Raw genomic sequence first — 16,306 nt, forward strand, 5'->3', positions numbered from 1 at the left:
TGCAATTCCATTCAATATTAGGTATCAAACTAATCCAACACATTATAGAATTTTGCATGTGTGCATAATACTGTCATCTAACCCGTGAACATATGGGAAAACATTCATTTTGCTGGTTAAGTAGTTGCAACTTGAGTGACTGCAATGATCTCCTTAAACTGGTTGTAAATTTGGCCCATGATGCATTCTTTGATTCTGTGTTCATTAACAAATTCTGGATCTTTTGAGACAATGTTCCATAATTTCTCAAATTCTTTACTGGCATGCAAGACCCAGCGAAACTATAAAGATTTTCGTTTGGCTGAAAAATATTCCCTTTAACTGCTACCCACTGTATTGCATACATCCAGCAGAATGTGCCTGCAATGCAGATGAATATAGCAAAGCAGTGCATTTGTACTTACCAGCAAAGTCCTGATGTGCCACTGATTTCAGCTGAATGTGAACAGAATGCAGCTACTCAGCAGACAGAGTGAAGAACCAGCTTTGAAGTAGTCCCCAATTAAGTCCCCATTCCTGCAGTTTCTGTACAGGTAAAACTTTCTATTGCAGCAAGTTTTACCTAGACAAGTGGTTCAGAATAAAGGTCCAAAATATGCAACTGGACTTTTATTATTTAAAAACTGCAAACCACCTTCTCAGCCATCAAGTCAGAAATGTCAAATGTGCAAGGTGGAATGGGGACATCCACATCAAAACCATATTTAATAGGTTTACTAAAACACAGGGAATGGCTAATTTATATCCCCTATCCAATTGTATCCAGTTTAACTTTTTTCTCATTTTGTGGTAGAGGTGGGTCATTTAGCTATAAAACACTACACATTAAAGATATTCAGAATAATGTTTATTTATATTCAGTGCTATAGTTCATTAAATACTGGTATCATATATCCATGTCTGAGGTAATATAAATTAAAAATATATTCAATATTTCAGTCCCATACTTGTGCTCTCTAATTTTTCTACCATCATACAGAATTTTGAAGCAAACACAGTAGTTCATAATTTTGAATGCAGCTGTGAATATCATTTTAATATAGTCTCTTCTTGTCTGACTATACTTTTGAGGAGAATGATTATTGCATGATACATTTTTAGTACATTTTTTACTTATGTTAGAATTTTCTCATAAAATCACACATGTCCAAGTTATAGGATGAATGGGCATGAGGATGTATTTTGGGCTAAGGAAGACAGACTTTGAATCAGAATGACAGCACATGCTGCAGGATTATTGTCCGTATACATTATGGCCCAGATCCAGAAAAACCACTTAAGCATGTGCTTAACTTTAAGCATGTGCGTATTCTCAAGTGACTTCAGTGGGACTACTCACTTGCTTAGTTAAGCATGTGCTTAAGTGCTTTGCTGGATCAGAGTCCAGAAGAGACTGCAAACATAAATTAACAATCCTCTTTAACTCTGCATTGTTTGAAAACATTGCTGGTTTTACACTGCATCACCATTGTAGGATTTTTTCATGTTAGTGAAGCACCTGTGAAAGTTTCTAACTTGGTTCATAAATAGACTATGCAAAAATAAGCTGCTAGAATGACCCTCTTCTCTCCATTTTGATAAAAGCAAAACCTGATTTGAAAAGCTATTAAAGTAATTTTTCAATGGTAAAATATATTTAAGAAAATAAACTCTTCATTTCATCATCTTCCATTGACATATAAGCTTGTTAAAGGGCAGGGCATACCTCTCACCCACAAATTCAACAGACTGAAGCATTTCAATCCTTTTTGCACTATATGCTGGTGTTAGTAAGCCCTTATCCTAAATGTCCATCAAGTCCAACACTAGTGAGCCAAAGAAACAAAAACAAAAAAAATGTTTCTTGCATATGTCTTTTTCATAAAGTCCATGGAGAAAAAAATATATTTTCCTTATTATTAAACTCTTATTTAACTCCTGCCATTAAAATAGAAGATACACCTCACCAATATCTATTTAACTTTAATTAGCCATTGTAAATACAAAGATATAAGTGCGCTGTAAAAATCACTGTGACATGCCATCAAACTCTTTTAGCGTTTCAAAAATTGTATCGATCCATATTTAATTGATGAAGCTACAGCTAACTTTTTGTGCTTGGATACTCTTGGAGGTAAAGGCATACTTTCATCCAATTTTTTTTTTTTATTATTCTATTTTGCAAACTAGTGACAGTGGTGATGATGCTATCCTGAAAAATCAATTTGTAGTATTACCAAAGCCTATGGTCTGTATTAAAACTCTCCATGCTCATGCAGTGAATTGCATTGTTGAGGGTTCCATTACAGGAGTACTGGACCTGACCACCAGGTTCTATCCATGCAGCACTATATCTTTAGTACTCCACAGAACTCACTATTGCCCTTGGTTCTTCAAATGTTGCCATCATTATATGCTTTGGGGTAGGTAGGGAGAGTATTTCCCCTGCATCAGTTGGTGAATGAATACTGTTGTCTATAAGGTTGGAAACCTCTTCCTCGTGATCTTCATACAGTGTATTGACGTTCAGCAGAGGGTGAGTGGGATTACGATTCAGTGCAGCTGTTGGCTCTGGTTTGATGTGGCTCAGGGTTATATTTGTTGCAGCAGCAGTTGTTGCTGTATGATTGTGATTACATGAGAGGTAAGCCCCAGCAGCAGGGACAGTTCTGCATGTCTCAGATGAGTACAGAATCTCTTTCTCATGATTTGGGATGACTGAAAGAAAACAGAATACAGAGTAAATCACTGGGTAGTCTATTTTTCCCTACCAATCCGCCACATAGCTGATCCCATAGAATTCAATGGGAGTTTTGCCACTGATTTCAATAGGAGTAGAATTGGGCCCAATAAACAAGTTTTAATGGACTCTGAAAAATCTAAGACTACTTCTTCATAAGAGCTTTGACTTTTGAAAATTCTAGTCCTAGAAGCACATTACAGTGTGACTAACAAGTTTTGTAAATATCACTCAAAGCTACATTTCTAAGCATTGCCTATGTGAAATCATCCTCATTAAATGAACAAAAAGTCAATTTAAAAGGATTTAGGAATGTTTTACTATTTCCTCCATAGATTCTAGCCAGTGCTTTGCGAATGTTGTGATTTAATGTTTCAACAAATGTTAGGGATGCCTAAATACGCAAGTTGAAATATAAAAATACTGATTATATTTTCAATGGGAAAAAAAGAAGGGACACACACCATAAGCCACTATTCTAAATGTGTAAACAATGTGTAATCAATAAATATTTCTTTCCAGAACTTGCTCACTCAAAAGCATTCTTGGGTGGGGTTTAAGGTGGGCATAAAAGCAGCTGTTATAATTATTTTGAACTCACAACTTAAAATATCCAAACACTTGTTTAAGTAAAAATAATCGAGACCAGAAACCCCTGGTGGCTTCCGGGAGCTGGGAGTCAGAACAGGCTACTGGATTAAGAATGCTGTAGGAAGTCCTGCATGTGTATATTGGGGAGTTTGAGGACTCCAGAAAGGAACATAAGGATTTGGAAGTGACAGAAATTTTTAGACCTCAAATCACTTTTCTGCTGGGCAGGGAGGACACAGTAGCTGTCTGTCTGCTGAGGTCCAGAATGGGGGGGGGTCTTCTCTTATAAGGAACTGAGAGCCATATCTTTAACACAAAGTTTTCTATAACTCCAACTGCATATTTCATCTTTTATATCGGTCACTTACAGTAATAAAACAAGTAGATATCTAGTTATGGCGCCCATCACCATAGCATCTCCGCTCCTCACGATCACTTGAAATATTTGTCTTCGCAACACCCCTCTGAGCATAGGCACTCACTTTTATTTTTCCCCAAGGGTGCCACACCCCCGCTCTGCCCCAAGACCCCGCCTGCAATCCTCTCCTTTCCCCAAGGCCCCGCCCATGCTCTGCTCCTCCCGCCCGCTGCTCTCCACCCTCCCCAAAACACCTCCCCCAAACAGCTGATCAGTAGCACTGTGGGTGGTAAGCACCCACAGAGTCGCTCTGAGGTAGGGAAGTACTATTATCCGCATCAGACAGGTGGGGAACTATGACTTGTCCAAGAACGCACAGAAGTCTGTGGCCAAACTGAGAAATGAACCTGAGCCCCAGGGGGTACCTTCCACACAGACCAGCCTTCCTTAAAGCCAAGTAGGACAAAGGGAAATTTAAATTTGTATTAAGGACTACAACCCAGCAATAATCTGAGTTTTCAAATCGTCAAGATTCAGGGCATAAGCCAGCCTCTAACAAAAGGGGAGTATGAAGAAACTTTCCTCTGGGCAGACTATTCCGTAACTGCCTTCTGCACAGTTTCGTACACCTTCCTCAGTAGCTGGCACTGGCCTCTGTCATACATGGGATACTGGACTAGATGGAACACAGGTTTGATCTAGCATGGCAGTTCCTGTGTTACTGGAAAATGAGTGACGTTCCTTACGATGAAGTAGAACTGAGACATAGGAAAGGGTGGAGTATCCTGGGAGCCAACTCTCACTTCTTTTCCTGGCAAAAGTGCTGACATTTTGCATAAGGCCAAATGCAAAATTACGTGTAAAAATCTACTAATACAACATAAAATATCTGCAAAGCAGAAGGACATGTTACATAGCTCTGCCTTGCCACAGCTCTACTACTCCTTATCACAGACCTATACGGAGAAATTCTACCTAACCCAGGGGTCTCGAAGACATGGCCAGTGGGGTTATTTCCTGTGGCCCGCCAAGCTCCCCGCGCCCCCAGAGTTATTTCCTGCGGCCCGTCAGGCTCCCCTCTCCCTCTCCCCGCAGCGCGCCGTGTCCCCACTCCTCTGCTTACCTGCAGGCTCTTCCTGCTGCCAAACAACTGTCTGGCAGCACTTAGGGCTTTCCAGGGGGGAGAGGGGAGGAGCGGGGAGCCACATGCTCAGGGGAGGAGGTGGAGAAGAGGAGGGGCAGGGGCGGGGATTTGGGGAAGGGGCTGGAATGGGGGCAGGGAAGGGGTGGGAAGAGGTGGGGCAGGGCCTCATGGAAGGGGTGAAGTGGGGGCGGGGACGGGGACAGCATGGGGGGGTGGGCAGTGATGCGGCCCTCGGGCCAATGTACTAGTCCTCATGTGGCCCTTGTGGAGATTCTAGTTTGAGATCCCTGATCTAACCCATTTAAGAAGGCTACCTACCCTTATATTATTAGCTGATTAGAAATTTAACAAGATAGAGCAAACAGATCAGGTCACCTCTGAGTTCAACCTAGAGCAGACAGCTACTCCAAATTCTGGCCATTCAGTTTATCACTGTTGAGATGGTATTGCAATGACATACTGTACCTTTGAGAGAAGAGGTGACATGAACTACGACATTCTCCTCTTGGTTTAAAAATCCACCCTCTTGGCTTTTGGATGTAGGCATTGAGGCAATGGCTTGAATCTCTGGCTTGGGTTTTTTACTGCTAAGTATATATGGTTGAACATCCAGAGAAAAGTGCCGTGTATGTTTTTTTTCATTGCCTGTGCCGGAGATGGTGTTTGACTCAGTTTTATGAGATGATGATTGCTGTGAGGTTTTTGAAGTGGACTCTATCAGAGGAGCGACGAGGCTATCGGTTGCTGTTTTCCTGCGCACTGGCTTCGGCTTTTCAGGTTTGTGGTTTTCAACCTTCATAATAGCTAACTGCTCTTTGAATGGCTGAGGAAGTGGATTGCTACTTGGGATCCATTTCATCTTCTTCCTAGGTCTCTTGATGATGAGCTGTTCATTGGCATCGATGTCTGCTGGATCGACACTGGGGTCTACAGTCTGAATCCCTGAATCGCGCATGGTGGGTGTGACGTCATGATTAGACTGGGCCAGTGCTGCAAGCAACTGGCGCACCACATTATCATACATCAGATCACTTTCATTTGTTATAAAATCCAAGCGGTTCAGGGATTTTATGTGGTCTCGATTTTCATTGCAAAACATAGCCAGAATATTGATGTCACAAAACTGAGACTTTTGCCACTGTTTCTTGGTCTTTATTCCAACCTTGTTCAGTTTATCAAATATGAAGTTGGACTTGCGGAATATGAAAAGGTGAACTAAGTTGATGAGAATGATCAAGTTCATAAAGCAGAGGAGGACAATGTCTACTCCAGCAATTATCCGTTGCAGCTGGACAGCTGGAAGCTTGCAGTTCACCCTGATGTGCAATTTGGAGCTGCTCGTTTTGTCAGGAGGCTCTCCTAGTGCACATGTAAACTCATTTTGCTTCTGCGTAGCATAGTAGGTGGATAAGTATGTAATTGGTATAATGCTTAAAAATATGATAAATAAATGTCTCGCAAGATAAAGTTTAGCCAAAAAGTTACTTCGCCCTCTTCTTTCCAGGTATTTTTCAAACAAATTCTGCTCAGGGCTTTTTTCCTTTTCTGCATTCTCAATGATTTCCCTTTTCTCCCTTTCTGTGATCCCAGGGCCTTTGGATTGTATTTGTTTTTCTATTTTTGGTGCACGCCCTTCTGCTGCACGGTGGTAGCAGTTATCGATCTCCTGAAGCAAAAAATTAAGCTCAGAAGTCAGTCTGGTGGAGGCTAGAAACTCCCAGCCAAGAGCTGGAATGTACATTATGCCAGCAAAAGCCAGCAGTGCATAAGGAAGGAACTTATGCTCAAACAAGGAGGGCCAATGGCTGGCATCAACTCCTGGCAAGGCATCTTTTAGTTCTGTCCAACAATATCCTCTGGCATACAAGGCTTGGTCACGGGTGAAGTTGTGGGGTGTGTAACAGTATATTGGCTCCTCTGTATAACAGAGAGAAAAGTCACTGCTGTGCATTTAACCTACAAAAGGAGCTCTGTAAAATAAATATTTCAAATTATATCAATTTTCTTTTACTGTTTCTTTACATGACCATCAAGACCACAAAGATTTAATATTAGATAGTTACAACCCGTTCTGCATACACCCCAGGCAAAACTATCCGCTTGAAGAGCTTTAATAAACCTGAACTGGAACTGTTAAAAATAAAAGTTTTATAAATTGCGTTGGCTACCCCTTCCAAAGTAGAACTCCACACTGAACTCTGGACAGCTAATGAATGGGATATCCTTAACCACTGTACAGTAGCTGAGACTGTTGTATCAAAATCACATGGCTTCCCTATAGAAATAAGCATAATATATAACTCACCTTAGTGAAATATTTTTTCATTAATAAAGCCAAATTAGTTGTAGTTGAAGTCAATGAATCTAATCCTGTGCAAACTCACAGTAACAAGGACTACTGTACTGAACATGACAGAGAAAATTTAAACTTAATAACATCTAAATACTGGGTCAACTTCATCTCAAGTGTATCTTCTTTGATTTCAATGGAGATACGCCAATAGAGAATCTGTCCAGTTAACAGTGTATTTAGCACTGTAAATATTTAGTTTTACCTTCAGATATTTACTATTAAAGATTTTGCAAGACTAGCAATAAAATATTCTATAAAGTCTAGTGAAAGTTGGAATACTGTTAGTTACTCACAATGACACAATAATGACCTTGACCTAGACAAGCTCTTAGGGGAGAAAGCATGTACTATATCCATGTTAGCTCAATGATATGTCTCTAGAGAGTATTGGATATGGAGTAAATTTTTATAGTGTTTGACAGGCATTACAAGAAGCAGATGCCAAATGAGACCCACGTTAAATAAATATTTTTCTTCTTGAACACTGAATGTGCCAAGAACATCAAGTTTGTTTCCATTATGAACACATAACCTGGACTCAATCTGGAAGCAACAGGATTAAACGGTTTTTAAGGGTCAGTTAAGGCTGCTGGGACTTTAAAAATTGTAACACTCCTTGAGAGTTGTTTCATTTGGTAGCAATGACTAACGATTCCATCTACAGTGTTTAAACCCTTCCCCATAAATCACATGCGCAAAGAACCTCTAATCTTTGCTGCAGCAGTAAGCAAAAAAAAAAAAAAAAGAAAATAAAAGACCCCCCACCTGCCAAATTTACTGAGCCTTGCAAGGGAAATCGAACAATTCTCTTGTGCTGTGGAAGGATCAAAAGGCACATGCACATACACTGATTTGGTTACAAGACCCAGTATCAGGATTAGTTTTTAGGTGTTTTGTGTGTGGGGTGGGGGGTTGTGGGGGTTTTTTTTTTGAAGCAATGCACTGCAATAAAGATTAGTTTCTAAAGTACAACTAATCTGGGTGGAATAGTTACAATAAATGCTACTAAACAATACAAAGTCAATTAATTTGATAAGCCTAATTAGTGATAATTAAGTACCTTTACAACAGAAAGAAAGACAATACCTCAAAATGATTCAGTTCCAATCTTTCAGAGAGGGCAGTTTAAGAAGAGTATGTTAATGTTACTCAACTTCTCATTTCGACTCATTTTTAAGTGTATTTCCAGAGTCTCTTTACTCAAGTATCTTTTCTGGTTGCACGATCCCCAAATTCCAGCAATTAGAACAAAATCCCAGCTGTAGTGTCTACCACCTATTTCTACTAGGAAAATGCTCATTGGCTCCCTGGTTTTCGGCAATCACATCACATCCCATTACCGATCATGGGAGATACGTGCCGAGAAATTCCAACTCCTGCCATCAAGGGGTTGGTTACTGTTACTACCTTACTACTAAGGTTTCCCTAGAGATCCAGTAGGTTCCTATGGAAGAAAAGTTTCAGTGAAAAAAAGTAGCACAGACACTGAATGCAGTTTCTTATATCCAGAAATATATGAAAAGATCTTCCACTCGCTAAGCCACACCTGTCAGCTCCAAGTTAAGTTTCAGAGAAAAACAATTTATCCTGTGGCAAAGTATGTGACTATTTCTCATAGGTCACAGTACGTACTGTACCAGAAACATGCAGTCAAGACTGTATACAACTGCTCACACAAACCAATTGCATTTATTCCGGATCCATGCACCAGCTGGTGTTATGAAATAAATCAGGAACACTGTTTTTTTGTTTTTGTTTTTCCACTGAGGCCCCACAATTAACTATTGCAATATTTCAACACAGAATTGCAATGCAATAAAAACAATCTCAATTAAAGGTCATATACTTAGCATTATTTATGTGCACACACCATGGATTGGGCACATATCTCAAACTTGGCACAGGGAGTGGTATACTCTGATATAATCGTTTAAATATACAAACTGTACAACTATGTATAGCACATAGGGGAGAATGTAGAGAAAAAGAGAGGGGGACTGACCATAATGACATTTCTATGTATTTCAAGAGTCATGACAGATCAACATCTAATTGGGCTCAATCCAACCTAATTGGGCTCTCTGGAGTCTTTTCATTGACTTCAGTGGGCATTGGATCAGGCATAAAGTACTCTACAGGAGCACATCTCTATAGATCATGTATAGGAGTTCTTACTCTGCAACCATTTCATTCACATTGGTCAGAGATAAAAATCTGAAGAGTTGCACTACGATGTTTGACCCACAGAGTCTCATTTATTAGAGATGACTTCAAATACGAGTTTCTCCTGTCGAGAAAAGAAAGTCAAAGTTCTCCTTGTGGAAATTCGCTAGCTCTTCCACTGTGAAATATCTGTTTTTCAGCTGCTCTCACTGTATGGTGTGAAGTGGGAGTTTTGTAGTTCATTACAGTTATTGAGCACACTGTACTATTTTTAACTGGTGTTTTGTTTATTGATGCTATTTATTTAGGCTAATGTATTGTTTTACATATTTATTACTTTGACAGGCTTGCTATGAATAGTGATGCAGTGTTTAAATAATGAGGCACAACAGCCACTCAGGGTGAAATCCAAGTGGGAATTTTGCCATTGACTACAATAGAGCCAGCATTTCATCCTCTCTGGGTACATTTTTAGCAAGAAATAACCTATGTATACAACCTACTGAATGAGATGTTCCTGCAAATGTATTTTCTACAACGTATGAGTCAAACTCAACCCCAGTGTAATGCCACTGATTTCAATGAAGTTACTTTAGGAGTGAATTCGGCTCAACATACTATACCGACTTAGAAAATTAGTATTGATTGACCATGTTTAACCTAAATAGACATATGTAATCATACCATGATACGATATGTATCCTATGGGCCTGACTGTTCTCTCACTGAAACAGGTGTAAATCAGAGATAACAGATAAATCAGGACCCTATAATAACCTCAATAATTACAAAGCCAATGGTAATGTGTGTCTAGATCACAATGTGATATGAAGAGGATGGTTCGAGTCAACCCCAGTCAGTTCTTACACTGATCTGGCTATCATTTCAGACACGAGGACTGGGCTTGCACAAGGGAGAGGGAATAGGCTGCTTTGTGTGCCTGCTGAAACTGCCCAGGCTCAGATATTTTTACATTTTCTGTTTTAAAGTGCTTTCTGGGTAGGTAAAAAGCATTGGCCTACAAAAAAGAACAGCAAGAGTGTTAAAATCCCAGCTCCAACACTGACATCAGATACATACAAACCTAGGTTATTGGGTTTTAACTTTGTAATAACAATAATCTTCTTACATGTATATATCAACTTCCATCGTGAAAGTTCCCAAACCACTTTAAAAAAATTCCCGTTTCACCAGTAGTATAGTCAAGTATAAGCACAGGTAAATAGTTTACTCACTTCTCATTTGGTGAATATGGAGTTTAGTTTAAGTTAGTTTATCCAATTCTTTTTTTTACCACTACACCGCTGCTTTTCAGGTAGTCACTTCTACCACCACTGAAATGCAGCTCCTCTGGGATAAAACACAGTGGCTACTTAACTGCATACAACAATACTATACAACTGTTTAGGAAAGACAGCGAAGAAAGATGCTGAACCAACTGAAATATGGTCAGGACACCAGAGGCAACACACTGCTACACTGGCAAAAAGTGTCATGGGATCTTTAATGACTGAGGGTGGTCAGAACTTTGATAGGTTTCAGAGTAACAGCCGTGTTAGTCTGTATTCGCAAAAAGAAAAGGAGTACTTGTGGCACCTTAGAGACTAACCAATTTATTTGAGAGTAAGTCTCATCCAAAAGACAGCACCTACCTATCACCATTGATAGGGCACTAATTCAGAGCTGGCACAAATGGAAAAATGCTACTTCCATATATACTTGATCCCACACATTTTCCTGTAGCACCTGTATTCTGGTGGGAGTGGGTTTTTTTGGGTGGGATGGGGAAAGAGGCATCTGGTTTTTTTGGGGAGTGGTATGGGATGGTCTCCCATCTAGGCATGGACCGAGCCTGCTAAGCCACAACTTCATTGATTGAAATGCCAGCAGTTGATGTTCAACATAACTGTTCTAAAGGAAAACCACTTTGAAAATCTAGGGCTAAATTCTGTTTTGATTACACCCACAAAACTCCCTTGTCACTGTAGTGTTCCTTTAGGACAATTGTTGATAGAATAAATAACACTGTGCAAGTACCATTGTAAGTGATCTTACTGCAATTCTTTATTTTAATACATTGTATTGTCTGCTATCTGCTAAGATTCAGTGTCCTTTTCTTCTGATATTTCGTAACAAAAATATCCATATAACTTTAAATTCTTCTGTATTTTGACCACATTTACAGCAACTCCGCCTTTGTCCAATTCAACTCTCATATGCAAATAATGGGTCAAATCCTGCTCAATTTACTCATAAGTAACTCTTGAAGTCCATGAGACAATTTGCACCAATAAAGTAAGCAAGATTTGGTCAGCTCTTACTGAATTTTTCAGCCAAATTAAGATAATCAACGCAGAACTTTGTGTTGATATATGTACATACGGGACTATGTAATACTATTCGTTATGCTACATCACTTAAGAATTATAAATTCTTGACAGCTTAAGCTATAGTTGTCAGGCTAGAAGTGGTAAGCAAGAAAAAAAATCTTATATTTGATCTTTTGTAAATAATAAATCCTGCCTCTACGATATACACAAATAGCAACTTTAATCTTGGAAGATCCCTCAGTACTTTACAAACTCTAAACTATATCCTGCAATCATTCCCCATTGCAGAACTCCCACTGATGGCAGGGTCTGGCTCCTATTTATACAGGAATCGCTTCACCCCACCACTGACATGTAGCCATTTGCACTAGCAACACTACACAACAGACTTTAGGAGAGGAAGGGAACGACAACAACTTTCTTTAAAACTTTAGGTAACAAGAATATAATCACCCAAGTTGGAGTTCGGCTCAAAGCCCAGGAGTTAACAACCCAATGCTTGGAAAGAGTATTGATGGAACTTTCACAGCTAGTGCTCAGTATTACATATGTAATAAAAAGTAACCCGGTCTACAGTATATTGAGAAGACACTGTCAAGACTGGTAGGAGCTCATCTTTCTTTGCTTTTGTAGCAACTTGCGAAGTTCATGCAGTTTTTACAAGGTTTTCTTCAAAAAGAGTGAATTTCACCTCAAATAAACAAGCCATTTCTTTTTTTAAAACCTAATATAATGAATATTGGCATCTAAACATTCATGGACAACGACACAGTAAACAAATCAAGCCCCACTCCTGAAAAGACTTAGGGTACTCCACCAATGGTGGCAGCGTGTAGAGTATGTGTTGCTACGCACTGCAGTGAAAAAGAGGCTGCATCCACATTGCGGTGTGTACCTACATGCAGCAATGAAAGGCTCTGGCAGCTTTCCGCTGCCAGAGCCTGTCCCCACCACAGGGAGCTGCCCGAGTCTTTCCTCGTTGTGGGAGCCTTTCCCTGTGATGGGGAAAGACTCCAGCAGAGGAACATTACACTGCTAAAAATAACAGTGTAGATGGAGGAGGCACTGCTTGGGCATGCAGAGAGCTGCATGGGGTACATACCCTACGGATTCAGGCATGTCTTTACTCTGCTCACCTAAGCACTGCCTCACCACCTACACTGCTATTTATACCCATACTAGGGAGGTGGGAAGTGCATGTACTCTACATGCTGCCATAACGAGCGTGCAGGAGTAAGCAAGGGGTTAACTTTATGCACTGGACAATCCCTTTGAAGCCAATGGGATTACTCACAGTACATGAAGTTACTGTGTATCACTCTGAAGGAATGTGGCCTTAGGTCCAGATTCAGCAAGGTGCTTAAACATGTGCCTAACTTTAAGCCATGAGTTGCTCGACTGCATTCAAATGGACTTGCTTAGTGTTAGGAATGGTTGAGCACCGTGCTGAACTGGGGCCTATCGTGTATGGAGCACAAAGGAAAAAGGTATTATGTAAGGAAATATGGTTCAGTTTCAAGCTTCTAAGAGATTATAATAAGCAATACTCAAAGGTATTTTTAATAAGTATGGAAAATGTATTGATTGTGATTTTAGTAGATATTTAAAAGAAAAAAGGAATTTAGTAATAATTTATCACTGTCTGCATAAAAGAACAAATAGCCTTTTACACCTGATTTACACCCCAACTAAATGTAGTGCGCTCAACAAAAGCAGACTCAGGACCCTACTAATGAAAGATTTACACCCCATTTATGCTCACGTTTTTGGAAGTTACCCTGTAACTTGTATGAATTCACGTCCTTCAGCAAGGATTCAACAATGGGGAAGGGATCAAACAATTCAATAAGTAGAAATAGAAAAATGCAAAAAGGAATAGAGTGACCAAGAATAAACAATTTAAAAATGAGAAAGTCAGCTAAAAGTTGTTATCCATGCTAGTCTAGACAAAGCCAGGCGGCACTTGTACAAATAGCTCTTTTAGTGTACAATTTAACAACATAGTTACACACATTCATGAAAGTCCATGGGACTACTCACATGCTTAGCATTATGCATGAAAGCCTTGATGAATCAGGGCCATGGGGCTTAAATCTGCAACATGCTGAAGTCAGAGAGAGCTGAAGGCACTCAGCACCTCCACAGATTGCTTAGCACCTTGCAGAATCAAGCCCTTCTTAGGCAATGCTACAGAAATGTATTCCACAATACAATTCCCTTAGGCTTCAGGGAACATATAAAGATCCCGTGCTTTAAACAGACATTAGTCACAATCCAGATTTACACATATGAATAGGTAACACTGAAACACAGGCTTCTGCTAGATAAGCCAGATGAGAAGCTTCATGAGCTCAGCTAGTACAGAACACTATCATACACTGATAGGTCTACCATAATGCAGTAGAATACCATGCCACACACAGTGCATCCACAATATATCACAGTATCAAAATACATGCAATCAAACTGCCACAGGCATGCATCATTCACACTAGGTACATAACTCAGGAATAAATGCGCAATAAAGCATGTAACCAAAGTATTTTATTTTAAGAAAAGTAACTAATTTTTTGTGTTTTTTTTAAAGTAATGTTTAAAGGAAAATGGCTCTGGATCCTCTTCTCTCTGGAAAAAAAAAAATCATGTTATTCAGGTTAAAAAGTTCAGTCTCATGAAAAATCACATTACCTAACCAATAACCAGATCTGCCTTCCCTATCAATACTTCTGATATTATTTAAACAATTACTGGGTGAAATCCAGGTTCCATTGAAGTAAACAGCAAATCTTCCATTGACTTCACGGGGCCATGAGCTCAACAGCGGTATTTAAAGGACAGTTATGAAAATATAAATTCCACATAAGGACCAATGCCTGCAACAACTTACACACACAAGTCTTATCACATATGTAGTCTTACCTAACTCAGAGGGTAAGGTTATGCACATGCATAAGTGTTTGTAGGATCAGGCCCTAAGCTAGTTCTATAAATTGTAAGTATTATTACTATTAATAAAATAAAAAGACAGCAACTTTACCTTTATTTAGGAGTACTGTCCTACACTTCAGAATACAGGCTCCACGCCTGGTGATTCAGTTTGTCTTCCTGAGGCACAATTTCCCCCACAATGAGAAAGCCTAAGTACAGACATTTATTCTCCTTTTCTCTAGATCCAGTTGGCCTGTTTAAAAGAAAAATAATTGAAAAAAAAAACAAATCAAGAAAAGAGACTACTCTATTGCTAATAGTTCATAATGTCCCAGATTCTACACGCCTTACTCATAACTGTGTATGATGTACATAAGCAGTCTTGATGTTTAATAGCCAATGGGCTACCCACACAGATAGGTACAATTGAAGGTAAATAAGGGTGGCAGAAGCAGGCCCAATATTTATAATTGCGGGCATCTTCTCATGTAGCGTCGATTCTCTATTTACATACATTTCAAATCTACACAGCATAGTCCTACATTAGCACTACATAATTAACATACACACAAAGTTATTTGGGAGAGTATTTGCTACAAAATATTAACTACATATAATAGACATTACCTTTTCTAAAATTAACTACACAGCACATGCTAAAATTCACTTACCAGGGAATGAGGCGTAAAAGCCTCAACAGTGCCTTGTAATGCCTCCCCCAGGGAAAGAGAAATATTTTTATCTGGGTCCCCATTGAAATGCAGAGGCCCAGTGTGAGAGAATTAGTTCAGAAATAGCAATTGTTGCAGTAGGGGGTGTCAGAAAATTCCTAGTTGAAAGCCCCTAGACTGTTTCTTATGGGGAGACATTTTTTCAATAATGAGCTATCATCCAATATGCGATGACCATGTTGCAAGATGATAATATCATTGTACAGAGATGTTCCATGGTGATGTACTGCTGCATCCCGCTTCAACTGTTTCCTCCTGTGCTATACAGAACTCTGCGAGGAAAAAAAAAACATTTGGAGGGAAGTGACATGGCTTACCCTCATAGCCACGTGTGTTTCTGTACTGTAATCTTGATTTCCATGATGGAAAGATTTAAGGGACAATATCAGAAGAGAAGTTTAGGTTTTGGAGAATGACCCAAAATGTAATCAGTGAAATTAATCCTATACACAGGGCCCAAAGAGAGATCTGTGCACTGTTTACTTTTCAATTCAGCCCTAATTTGAGGAATTAAATGGTGGACAGGCCTTCTGCCTAGAGGTGAATTTCACTCAAAGTGAAAAAAAAATCAATTACAATAATTTGTAGCAATTTAAAAATTCCTCTCCAGTGATCCAAAGTCCAAAGCAACTGTATAAATACTCAGGCCTGGATCCTAAAAGCTATTTAGGCATTTAGCTCCCATTGAAATCAGTGAGAGTTAGGTGATTAAATACTTTTGAGTATCTGGGCTTCAGATTTGATCTGGGCTTATACTGAAATTGGAAAAGGTTCACAAAAGGGCAACAAAAATTATTAGGGGCACGGAACGGTTGCCATATGAGGAAAGATTAATAAGACTGGGACTTTTCAGCTTGGAAAAGAGACGACTGGGAGGGATATGATCGAGGTCTATAAAATCATGACTGGTGTGGAGAAAGTAAATAAGGAAGTGTTATTTACTCCTTCTCATAACACAAGAACTAGGGGTCACCAAATGAAATTAATAG

At 39.4% G+C, this 16,306-nt stretch overlaps 1 protein-coding gene across 7 annotated transcripts in view; it reads right to left on the reverse strand.

The window, feature by feature from the left end:
* Nucleotides 1–830: 830 nt before the first annotated feature.
* The window catches only part of PANX2 (pannexin 2), a 28,130-nt gene continuing 12,654 nt past the window's right edge, over nt 831–16,306 (reverse strand). For 5 of the 7 annotated variants that reach the window (XM_075124467.1, XM_048836848.2, XM_075124470.1 and 2 more), the window contains 2 exons: nt 5,278–6,729; nt 831–2,697 (listed from right to left, as the gene is read on the reverse strand). In XM_075124467.1, the coding sequence (XP_074980568.1) occupies nt 2,336–2,697; nt 5,278–6,729 (1,814 nt within the window). In that variant the 3' untranslated portion in view covers nt 831–2,335. Of the gene's footprint in view, nt 2,698–5,277; nt 6,783–9,340; nt 11,184–16,306 lie in introns of those variants that run through there. The other 2 variants (XM_048836854.2, XM_048836849.2) reach the window with 2 other exon arrangements.

Source organism: Caretta caretta, chromosome 1, assembly GCF_965140235.1.
Source record: "Caretta caretta isolate rCarCar2 chromosome 1, rCarCar1.hap1, whole genome shotgun sequence".
NCBI lineage: Eukaryota > Metazoa > Chordata > Testudines > Cheloniidae > Caretta > Caretta caretta.